Source organism: Gopherus evgoodei, chromosome 4 (assembly GCF_007399415.2).
Source record: "Gopherus evgoodei ecotype Sinaloan lineage chromosome 4, rGopEvg1_v1.p, whole genome shotgun sequence".
Taxonomy (NCBI): Eukaryota; Metazoa; Chordata; order Testudines; family Testudinidae; genus Gopherus; species Gopherus evgoodei.
The window spans coordinates 7,669,536-7,681,773 of record NC_044325.1 but is presented as its reverse complement, the minus strand read 5'-3'; the positions used below and the strand labels follow the sequence as shown (position 1 = coordinate 7,681,773).

Genomic DNA, 12,238 nt, shown 5'->3' with positions numbered 1-12,238 from the left:
AGAGACAATAGACCTCCTTTCAACCCATTTGTCTAATTTTATTTTTCTTCTTGTAGTGTGCCTTCAAGACAGTGTACTGGCTTTCTGGAAGCACGGAATGCAGGGCAAAAGCTTTAAGTCAGATGAAGTAAGTACTCACCCGGTCTTTCCATATTTAATTTAATTTTAACTCATCTTCCCTTCGCACCTGCTTCCAGGTTGCTGATGCTGACTGGGGTTCTAAATTGCTACCATAACACAGTAACTCCTCACTTGACATTGTAGTTCTGTTCCTGAAAAAATGCGACTTTAAGCGAAACAATGTTAAGCGAATCCAATTTCCCCGTAAGAATTAATGTAAATAGGGGAGGTTAGGTTCCAGGGAAAGTTTTTTCACCAGACAAAAAACTGTGTGTGTGTGAGTGTGTGTGTGTATATATATATATAAAAAACACACATATACACAGTATAAGTTTTAAACAATGTAATACTGTACACAGCAATGATGATAGTGAAGCTTGGTTGAGGTGGTGGAGTCAGAGGGTGGAAGCGGGTGGGCTATTTCCCAGGGAATGCCTTACTGCTAAATGATGAACTAGCACTTGGCTGAGCCCTCAGGGGTTAACCCACTGTTGTTAAGGTAGCCTCGCGCTCTACAAGGCAGCACAGATGGAGGGAGGAGAGGCAGCAAGGCAGAGAGAGACAGAGACACACCCCATGTGTGTGAGAGATGTGCATTGCCCCTTTAAGTTCGCTGACCCCACTCTAAATGCATTGCCTTTTTAAGTAGATCTGCAAGCTGAGACAGCAGCTGCTGCCAGCGAGCTCCCTCTGTCCTGAGCCCTGTCGTGTCATGCCCCGCTCTGTGGAGGTGGGGGAAAAGGAGCATGGGGGCAGGAGCAGGGTGGAGGGGGACACCCTGACATTAACACCCCTCTTTTCTCCCCCAGCTTTGCACAGCAAGCAGGAGGCTCCCAGGAGCAGCTCCAAGGCAGAGGGCAGGAGCCAGCGCAGGGGTGTTGAGGTGTGCGGGGAGGGACAGCTGAACTGCTGGTAATTGATAGCCTGCTGGGTGGCTGCTGTGCAGGGAACTTAGGGGAGCGGGGAGCTCATGGGGGGCTGCTGGCCCACCCTGGTTCCAAGCCGCCACCAACTAGCTCCAACAGGCGGCTCTTCCTGCAAGCAGTGGACAGAGCAGGTGGCTGCCAAACAACATTATAAGGGAGCATTGGGCAACTTTAAACGAGCATGTTCTCTAATAGATCAGCAACAAAACAACATGAAGCGGGATGACCTTAAGTGAGGAGTTACTGTAATAGTGTGTGGCTAGTCAGTGTCACTGGTTTGGATGGTCAGATGCGTGTTCTGACATTGCTGTCCTGTGCTGCTCTGGGGGAAATGACAGGCAGGCTTTTTCCCAGCCCGCACAAGAGGCATCTACTGGTAGCACAGCACCAAGCTGAAACTAAAGAGGCATCAGGCAAGTGTGTCCAGAGAACGGAGACGGATGGGCCCAAACATGTTGCTGTTCATAGATTCCGAGGCCAGAAGGGACCATTGTGATCAGCTAGTCTGACCTCCTGTGTAACACAGGCCAGAGCCTCCTCCAGAACAATTCCTAGAGCAGATCTTCTGCAAAAACATCCAGTCTTGATTTTAAAACTGTCAGCAGTGGCAAATCCACCATGACCCTTGGTAAATTGTTCCAGTGGTTAATTATTGTCACCGTTAAGTTTGCACCTTTATTTCCAGCCTAAATTTGTCTAGCTTCAGCTTCCAGCCACTGGACTGTTATATCTTTCTCTGCTAGACTGAAGAGCCCGTTATCAAATATTTGTTCCCCATATAGGTACTTACAGACTGCGATGAAGTCACTACTGAACGTTCCCTTTAAGCTGAATAGTTTGAGCTCTTTGGGTTTGTCGTTATAAGGCATGTTATATGAGGCATGTTGCTCTTGGGCCCACCCTAAACATCATCAACGGTTCCAAAAAAACTTCATACATTTGTGCCTTTAAACCTTTTATACAAATTCAGGACGGACGATTTGAAAGGCTGGCTCAGAAAATTTAATTCTAATGAAAATTCATCTTGTGAAAATCAAGTTGACAGTGTCCCTTTAACTCTGCGCAGTGATAGATGAAATTCAGTCTCTCTGCTGAGATTTAAGCAAAGGACCCTCAAGTCCACCATCTTATCCTGCAGTGTGCTAATCATCACTATTACAAGCTATTTAAGATTAATCTTGTGAGGTCTAATCACTAAGCTGTACTTAGTGCCTGTATAAGGTTTTATATTTTGCACTAAATCTTATTTAAAATTGTAATTTGAAGAAGTTGGCTGGATATTTTCTCTTCTAAATCAGATTAATGTATTTTACTTTACCAGTACAAAGGAGCTTTTTACTAATCCTTTTCTTTTGCAGGTTACCCAAGAGATTTCGGATGAAACCAGGGTTTTCCGCTTATTGGGTTCAGACAGGTAGTTATATTTAAGAAACTTAAATCTTGTATTAATTTAAATGTTAGCTGAAAATGAGTTGAAATTCAGCTACAGTCCAGAATGGTTCTCTCAGACCAGGGGTCGGCAACCTATGGCACGAGAGCCAATTTTTAATGGCACGCGGCTGCCTGCTGGGACTCCGCGTGTCATTAAAAATCCTGCCGACGCGTCAAGCCGCGGGGTCCGGAGTCCTGGGCTGGAGTGCTGCCCGAGTGCAGCAAGCCACTGCCCCCTCCCCCGCCTTCCCCCAGAGCTCTGCCGACGCGCACACGCAGTGCTCTGGGGGCAGGGGCTAGCCGCTCCCACGGGGCAGCGTTTGGCTCCGTGGGGAGGGAAAGACGCTCCCCGCTCATCCGGAGCCCTGCTGCCGCGCGCACAGCGCTCTCAGGGGCGGGGTGAAGCAGGGATGCGTGCGTGGGGGTGGCGGTGGCGACAGGGCTCCGGATGAGCGAGGAGCCTCATGGTAAGGGGGCGGGGGCTGGGGCTGGCAAGGAGGGGGTTGGGTAAGGGGTGGGGGCAGTCAAGGGACAGGGAGCAGGGTGGGTTGGATGGGGGGGTGGTATACTGGGGGGTGGTTGGGGCAGGGGTCTCTGGAGGGGGCAGTCAGGGAGCAGGGGGGTTGGCTGGGGCATGGGAGTCCTGGGGTCTGTTTGGGGGGTGGATAGGGGGTCAGGGCAGTCAGGGGACAGGGAGCAAAGAGGGTCCTGGGGGAGCAGTTAGGGTGGGGAGGGGTCTCTGGAGGGGGTGGTCAGGGGACAAGGAGCTGCGGGGGTTGGATGAGTCGGGAGTTCTGGGGGGGCTGCCAGGAGGTAGGGGTGTGGAGAAGGGTTGGGGCAGGCAGGTAGCAGGTGGGAGGGTTATATGGGTCCAGAGTTCTGGGGGTCCTGTCAGGGGGCGGGGAGCAGTTAGATAGGCATGGGAGTCCAGGGGGTTCTGTCTGGGGGCGGGGGTGTGGATAAGGGTTGGAGCAGTCAGGGGACAGGTAGGGGGTAGTGTCCTAGGGAGGCAGTCGGGATAAGGGACAGGGAGGCTTAGATAGGGGGTGGGGTCCCAGGAGAGGGTAGTTGGGACAAGGAGCGGGGGGGTTGGGGGTTCTGGAGGGGCAGTCACCCAGCCCTCTGCCCTGACCCCCCACACACACACACACACCCAGCTCTGCCCTGAGCCCTGCACCCCCACACACTCCCAGGCCCCTGCCCTGAGCGCTGTACAACCCAGCCCTCTGTTGACTCTTTCACCCCCCCCCCCATGACCCCAGCCCTGACTGGCACCTCCACACATACCCAGCCCCCTACCCTGACACATGCACCCCCTTCACATGCCCCCAGCCCTCTGTCCTGTCTTTTGCACCCCCCACATCCCCAGCCCCCCCCCACATCCTATGCACCCTGCACATCCCCACCCCGAGCACCAAATGGGAGCCCCTGCACCCCCACTCACATTCCCACCTGCACCCCTCACACCACATGGGAGCTGCCCAGGTAAGTGCCCCCACACCCAAACCTCCTGAGCCCCCTCCTTCATTCTAGCTCCTGGCCAGACCCTTCACCCCCAGCCCTGTGCTCGGTCCACTCCAACTCTCAGCGCAGTGCAGAGAGAGGAGGAGAATGGGCCAGAACCAGGGAGAAGGTAGGTACCCACTGTCTGTGGGCAGGGCCGGGACCCCAGACTGGCACTGGGCTGAGCAGGTCCGGCAGCCGGGATCCTGCCTGGTAGGAGCCGGCGGATGGAACCCCTGAGCGGCAGTGGGCTGAGCCACTCAGTCCACTGCCGGTCTGGGGTCCCAGCCACCAGCCCCACACAGCCCGCTGCCTGTCTGGGTTTCTGGCTGCCAGACCCTTCCCAGCTGGGGTCCCGGCCACAGGCCCCACTCAGCCCATCAGCCTAGGTGAACAGAACCCCAGACCAGCGGTGGGCTGAGTGGGTCGGTGACGAAAGATCAACATTTTAATTTAATTTTACATGAAGCTTCTTAAACATTTTGAAAACCTTGTTTATTTTACAATACAACACTAGTTTAGTTATATAATATATAGACTTATAGAGAGAGACCTTCTAAAAAACATTAAAACGTATGACCGGCACGCGAAACCTTAAATTAGAGTGAATAAATGAAGACTTAGCACACCGCTTCTGAAAGGTTGCCGACCCCTGTCTCAGACCCTTGTGTGGGGGGAAAAAGATGGATGGCAATGCAGCTTGTTGCTCAACACTGCTACCTTTGGTTGATTTTAAGAAGTCATTGTGATTAGAACCAAAGTGAGTTTGGCGCCATCTTCCAGTCCAAGTGCCAGGCGTACTTTGACATTGCTTTTAGTAATATGAACACAGTGTACCTAGAATATATAAATCCCCATGCAATAGACCTGTGGGGAGAGAACGAACCACATGTAACAGATGGTAGTCATGTTGCTCCATGCCCTTCAGGAAAGTCCTGGTTCTAGCAATCATGGTTTGGATTTTGAGGGAAGAATTATATTCATGAATCACACAGACAACCAGCTTGTAAATGTTCTTTCCTTCTGTGGGACTTGAGGTCTGGAATAAGATAGCAACAAACCTAAGTGACTTGTTTTGTTTAACACACGAAGCTTCGTTTTAATCTCAGTCCCTGAAACATCCAGCTGAGTCTCTTCAGCAAAAGCAAGCAGGGAATAGGTACAGTCTGATTGGAGCCACTAGCTCAAGGAAGATGCTCTTTGAATCCAGAATTGTCACATTAGCCGAGGCTGCTTCAGCCTTCTAGGCTTTGTGCAGCGTAACCATGTGGTTCTTACAAGTCAAGAGATTGTGTTCTAGGCCTGCCGACATGGCTTATGCCGCTCACGGAGGTGGGTTTTATTATGCCGACGGGAAAGCTCATCTTCACCACACGTGTTGCAGAGGCACAGCTATACATCTAGATGTACAGACCTGAAGAAGAGCTCGAAAGCTTCTCTCTCTCCCCAACAGAAGTTGGTCCAATAACAGATGTTATCTCACCCACCTTGTGTCTCTCATATCCTGGGACCAACATGGCTACAACAATGCTGTTTACATAAGTTAAATGGGCGTTAAAGGAATATCAACATACCTCTGTCACCTTATGAGCCTGTGAACAATGGGTGTTGTTCCTCTTTGATGTTAGTATTTAAACCGTGGGATCTCTGTTTTCCAGCTAACCCTATTCTATTTTGTGCTTGTGTTCACTTGCAGGGTTGTAGTGTTAGAAAGTAGGCCGACAGAAAACCCGACTGCACACAGCAATCTCTACATCTTGGCTGGACATGAAAATAGTTACTAAGGAACAGTAACCCAATGCAAATAACAAGAGACTGAATCCATCACTTAAGGAAAAAAGAACCATTAAGGAAACTAAAATACAAGCTGGACTGTAACTTACTTCTTCTCTTCTTGAGATCTTAATTATCTGGTCTGTAGGGTAGAAATCAATATTGTACTTTTCGCAGCTGGAAACAGCTAGTTCTGTCTCTTGCCACTGTGTGGCTGGTTATATCAAGTTTGCTTAATAAAAGCTTTGAGATAAATAGTCCTTTATTTGTTAATCCTAGGGAAACACAGCCTTTAAAAAAAAATGCAATAAAGGTGTCATAAAAAGTTAGGTGTTTACTTCCTCTGGGTTGTCCTTGTATCCTGTAGATATAAATATAGTGCTGGCCAGTCCTTTATACTGAGTCTTATCCTTAATAAAGATGATTTGCGCAGGAAGTGAAAGGATCAGCAATGCTTTTCATTTTTAAATCTGCCATTCTGTATGGCTTTGTAAAATAGACTATTTAATCGTTATTTATTAATCTGCTGCTGGAGTGGTGTAATGTATCTAACTTTTAGCAAAAGAAGGTTGCAGAGCAGCTTAGCCTTTTTTACAGTTGTATAAAGATTTGATGATTCTTGGTCCTTGTAGAAATGTAGCGCATTGTTGAAGGGGGTTATAGTACAATGTTGGTTGTGCCTGTATAAATGCAATTTTGTACAACAAAGTATTTTGTATTCATTTTGCCTACAGAGTTGCCATAAAAGGGAGTTTCATATTTACTGAAATAGGTGTAGAGTATATACAAAATGTAATATTGACACCTGAAACGTTATTCACGGGTGGGTGTGTACAGTGTGTGTGTGTGTGTGTCAGTGTCAGTGTCATTGACAGGCAGTGTATATGTAATATATACATGCTTTATTTTCATAAATTAGGGATAACCTGTGTGAAATTAAACAGACACATAAGTGGATTGTGCCTGGTCACCCTTAAGGAATGAGAATAACGTATCCAACTGCCCACAACATGTATTTTATTTATACTATTCCAGAGGGGAGTCTGTAGGGCTACTATGCTTCTAAGCTTTTGGTATGTATAGTTGCTCACATTGTTTGTCAGACTGTCATTTAGTGATGGTTGTTTCCCAGCTCTAGAGTATAAATATCTGTGATAAGAAGACGTATTCTATAATAAAGCTCTGGGTCATGTCTCCTGTTACCCCTTCCTCCCTTTTTAGTTTGTCATCCGTACTTTATCACCTTATTCCTCCATTAAAGAGTCACATTGCTTCCTATTGTCTCTGCTCATTAATGAACGTTCTGATGGTACCCTGGACACTTAAATGCTACCAGATAGACTGCTGTTCATACCCTGTATATGGGGTGTTATTACCCCACAATAACACTCTAGCCGTGATGTAAGCAGCATCAGGCCAGAGGCTGATGCAGTAGCAGTTATTTAAAGTTAGGGTTTATTTTAACACTTAATTCTAGTGTGTACTGGGGTGTCCCATTCAATCTCAATATCTGCTAAATTAATAGGGGGAAAATATGTTAGAACCTTCACAATTCATTTCAATAACAGAACAGAGTAAATGTAACAATACCAACAAGCTTTGTTGCTAAGCTATGTTGACAGATTCTGAGGCAAACATGAGTGGTTTGATGTCCTCTGATCTGCTGAGGTAATGAAGAGCCTCATTGTCCTTTTGGAAATCAAATGGCTTGATTCATAATTAATATTGCTGAAATTAACAATGGGTAGTTGGTGCATGTGAGGAATCAGGAGAGTCATGTCTTGTTTGGTGCATCTAGAATCATATCATAGAATATCAGGGTTGGAAGGGAGGTCATCTAGTCCAACCCCCCCTGCTCAAAGCAGGACCCATCCCTGGACAGATTTTTGCCCCAGATCCCTAAATGGCCCCCTCAAGGATTGAACTTTCAACCTTGGGTTTAGTAGGCCAATGCTCAAACCACTGAGCTATTCCCCTTCATGTTGTTCTGATCTCTTGGTGGGAAGATTGAACTGCAGAAATGTAAACGCTTTGTCCACTTCAGTTGTCATTCAAACCTAGTTTTGTAGTATTGATTTGACAGTTAAATCAAGTTAGTGTTTTTAGTTCAGAAACTGTATTGAAATTTATAAAGACCTTACAAATATTCCCAAACAGTACACTGTAGATAGGATAATGTTGAAATAATGTGGCTAATTAATTATAAATTGTATCAGAAATTTTACAAGAGTAGCACACAAGTTTCGTATTTTTGAAGAATTGGAAAGGAGTTTGTGTCATTATAAAAGTCCCATTATTTTGCTTTCTAAAGCAGTGTTTTGGATAGTAGGGCCCAGCTGATTTCTTCCTAAACTGTGTCAGGGAAATCGCAAAGACTGGTGCCAGTCCATGGACTGGTTGTTAAGAAACCCTGTTCTAAAGTAGTCTTCTCTGGGAGTGGGAGGTTCTCCAGTCATCCAATGACTGAATGTACAAAAAGTCTGTGGCTGTTGAGATTTTTACAGAATCCCAAATGGCAAAGCAAACTAGATAAAAATATTTTGTTTCTGCAAATATTTTTTCAGCTGTGTATGTATTTGAGCGAGAGAGGATTCATTTAAGATACTTTCGAGCTGACGTTTCAAATGAAAAGTTTTAACAGAGGGTGGTATCAGAATGTCCTTGTATTATCACTTGGCTTGTTGCGGTAAAATAAGTCACAAACTTTCAGTGGTAGTTAGCTATATTTTCTAGTATAGAAATGACTTTTGCCATATTTAAAGGTGATTTATTACTAAGGCTTGGGCTACACTTAAAAATGAGATCTACCAAGCTACACCACTCAGCACTGTGCAAAATTTCATATCCTGAGTGCTGTAGTTAGGTGAACCTAACCCCTAATGTCAACCTGGCTAGGTTGTCAGAAGAATTCTGTAGTGGCACAGCTGCAGTGGCTTTAGTGTAGTCTTATTCTAACCATATTAGAAGTAGGATACATCTGTTAGTATGGCATGCTTTAAAACAGCAGAAGAAAAGGTACAGCTATAAAACTGCCCTACAGCAAACATCAGTTTGACATAAATGGTCTCTTCCCACATGACTTGTAGCTGCTATCGACATTTGAAGTTTGTCTAATATTGTTTATACCTTGTCTGTTCTGTAACATTTCAACCAGGATAAAATACCCCCGAGTGCAATTATTAGCACTAAATACAAGGTTAGCTCAGGACCTGTGAAAGGTGCCAAAGTATTAATTATTCTGTGAACAAGTTTTGTATTCAACTTAAGACTAAAACAGGCTCCTCGAGTTCTTTGAAATGCAAACAGCAGATTAGGAAAGCAAATGGGGTTAATGAATGTGATCAGATCTATTGTAAACTGAGAAACAGCTGTAGTGGTGGTAGTGACATCTGAGTTAGCTGAGGAGGAAAGGTGCAACACGGCAGTGAAGCCCAACAGTGATTCCAAGCAGACACATGAGCCCTGGGAGGATGGCAGCTTGCTGCTGAGAGGAAACTTTCTGAGGTGAATGTTGGTTTTAAACTCTTGCATTTCCACTAGGTTGTAGCTGAGGCTGGATGTGCAGACTGTTTAGCTAGACTTTCCTGCTTGTTCAGTTGTTAGAGAACAGTGGGCGAGGTAATATCTTTATTGGACCAGCTTCTGCTGGGGAGAGACTGACGAGTTTTCCAGCTTATGCAGAGCTGCTCTGAGCTCTGAAGAAGAGCTCTGTGTAGGTTTGAAAGCTTGTCTCTCTCACCCACCTTGTGTCTCTAACATCCTGAGACCAAGAGAGCTACACCACCCCTCCATTTATATTCACTTTGTTTTCAGCCTTCCTGCCACATGCACTTTATTTGATATCTAGAAGCCCTGTTCTAGGTTGGTTGGGAACAGCGGGAGGTAAATTAACACCTACCTGTAGGGAAGGCAGGAGTAGGGGCTTGCTTTCTTGGCTAATGGCGTGGGACTGGAGGCCTCTCAGCAAAGGATTCTTACAGCGAAGTGTAGGCTGAGGCAGGTGCAAGGAGAGCAGGACCACCCTGTGCCTTTCCTCTTCATGTACCTGGAGCCACTTGTCAGGCTCATGTACTGGTGCCACTGCCCCACACCTCAGCATGCAGGAGCTGCTGCTTTTCGAACATGAGTCTCTAATGGTACCTCTCACCTGCCTTTCAGAGCCAGCCTCGGGCCTCTAGAAATAGCTGGGTGCGCAGCATTTTGAGGCTGAAGCTCCCCCTCCCCCTCCCTATGCTTTAGAGTCCCAGCTGCACCTTCAAAGCCCTGTCTACACTGCTATTTTAGAGCATTAACCCCTCTGTCAACTAGGGTGGGGGCCTTGCTCCAAAATGCTGCACAGAGGTAGGCAAACTGCAGCCTGTGGGCCTGTCATGGTATAATTCCCCAATCTGAACCTCAGAGTCCAAAAAATGGGGTACCAGCGTGAATTCCTTTAAGCTTAATTACCAGCTTAGATCTGATAAGCTGCTACCACCCAAAAATATATAGTGTTTTGGGACACTCTGGTCCCCCCAAAAACCTTCCCTGGGGACCCCAAGACCCAAAGTCCTTGAGTCTTACAACAAAGGGGAATAAACCATTTCCCCCCCTTCTCCTTTCTTCCTCCCAGATCTTTCCTGCCCTGGGTAACTAGGAGATCACCTTGATTCAAACTCCTTGAATCACAACACAGAGAAGTCAGGTTTGTTCCCCCCCCCTTCTCTCCCCCTCCCAGGCATTCCCTCCCTGGGCTATCCTGGAGAGATAGACAGATTCAAGCTTCTGAATCTAAACAAAGGGATTTCCCCTTTCCCCGCTCCCTTCTCTTTCCCTGTCTATACCACCAATTCCCTCGTATGTACAAACTCAATTCCCTTGAGCCTCAACAAGGGGAAAAAATCAAACAGCTCTTAAAAAGCAAAATGTTTAGTAAAAAGAAAAAAAGTAAAAGTTGTGTCTGTAATTTAGACGGTAAAAGTTACAGGGTTTTTCAGCTTATAAACACTAGAGAGAAGCCTCCCCCCAGCAAAATACAATTTAAAATACTTCCAGCAAAATACACATTTGCAAATACAGAAAACAATCAAAAGACTAAACTCGCCTTTTTCCTGGTACTTACTAAAATTAGAACAGAAGAGATTTTTTCAGAAAGATTGCAGGAATCAGCTTACATGTCTGGTCCCTCTCAGAACCCAGAGAGAACACAGACAAATCCAAAAAACACAAACAAAGGCTTCCCTCCATCCAGATTTGAAAGTATCTTGTCTCCTGATTGGTCCTCTGGTCAGGTGTTCCAGGTTCACTGTTTGTTAACCCTTTACAGGTAAAAGAGACATTAACCCTTAACTGTTTATGACAGGGCCACATATGGACCGTGGGACCCTCCTGCCTGATCCCTGAGCTCCTGGCCCAGGAGCCTAGCCAGCCCCTCCCTCCTGCCCTGCTGTCGGTGCCGCTGGCACAATCCTCTGGGCAGCGGGGCTGCAGAGCCGGGCCTGACCCAGTCTCTGTGCTGCGGTGGTGTGGCTGGCTCCAGCTGGGCGGTGCGGCTGCCTATCCTGGTGCTCTGGGCCAAGCGGCTGTAGCGTTGCCAGCCACCAGTGCTCCAGGCAGTGCAGTAAGGGGGCAAGGGAGTTCTGTGGAGTCACCAGGGGGCAGGGGTGTGGATAGGGGCTGGGGTGGTCAGAGTGTGGGGAGCAGGGGTGTTGAATGGGGGGACAGTCAGGAAGGAGAGGAGGGGTTGGATGAGGTGGCAGGGGGTGGTTGGATGGAGTAGGGGTCCTGGGTGGTTAGATGGGGCAGGGATCCTAGGGGGGCGGTCAAGGGGTCAGATGGGGGTGGGGGCCAGGCCATGCCTGCCTGTTTAGGGAGGCACAACCTCCCCTAACCGACCCTCCATACAATTTCAGAAACCTGATGTAGTCCTCAGGCCAAAACGTTTGCCCTCCCCTGGGGCCCTGATGGGGCCAGGGGCTGGACCTTGGCTTTGCAGAGCAATGACACCGGCTGGGCAGGGGGCTGTTGGCATTAGCACCCCAGGGCGAGCGTGGGCAGGGCTGGGCTGGCTGCTCTCTCTCCAACACCCCAACAAGTGGAGTTTTCATGACAATAAAAGGTGGCGAGGTTTAAAGGACACAAGGGAATGAGGGACTTCCCTCCCCCGCCCTGCCCCTTCCGCCCGTGGAACTCCTGGCTACAAGATGTCACGGCAGCCAAGAGTTTCGCAGCCCCGGGTCCCGACCTGAGCCCCACCCGCCTTGCCACGTTGGGGCAGCGGGGAGCGAAAGGCGCCTGCCCCGGGGCCCGGATCTCGCTGCGGGGCAGGGGCAGGGGCAGGACCGGGAGCCGCCACCCACGGGCTGGAGACCCGCGGCGCTCCCGGCCCTGCGCGGGGAGGCTCCAGTGTCGGCTCCTCCCCGCGCGGCCGCGCCTCCCCCGGCAGAGGCGGGTCCCGGTCCCCCGGCGACCCGCGCGGAATTAAAGTTTAATTCCCAGGCGCCCGGCGC

At 48.2% G+C, this 12,238-nt stretch overlaps 1 protein-coding gene across 3 annotated transcripts in view; it reads left to right on the top strand.

Moving 5' to 3' along the window:
- The window catches only part of MAP4K5 (mitogen-activated protein kinase kinase kinase kinase 5), a 97,079-nt gene extending 90,053 nt beyond the window's left edge, over window positions 1-7,026 (top strand). For all 3 annotated transcript variants that reach the window (XM_030562831.1, XM_030562830.1, XM_030562829.1), the window contains 3 exons: window positions 57-127; window positions 2,405-2,460; window positions 5,677-7,026. In XM_030562831.1, the coding sequence (XP_030418691.1) occupies window positions 57-127; window positions 2,405-2,460; window positions 5,677-5,764 (215 nt within the window). In that variant the 3' untranslated portion in view covers window positions 5,765-7,026. The remainder of the gene's footprint in view (window positions 1-56; window positions 128-2,404; window positions 2,461-5,676) is intronic.
- The last annotated feature ends 5,212 nt before the right edge of the window (window positions 7,027-12,238 follow it).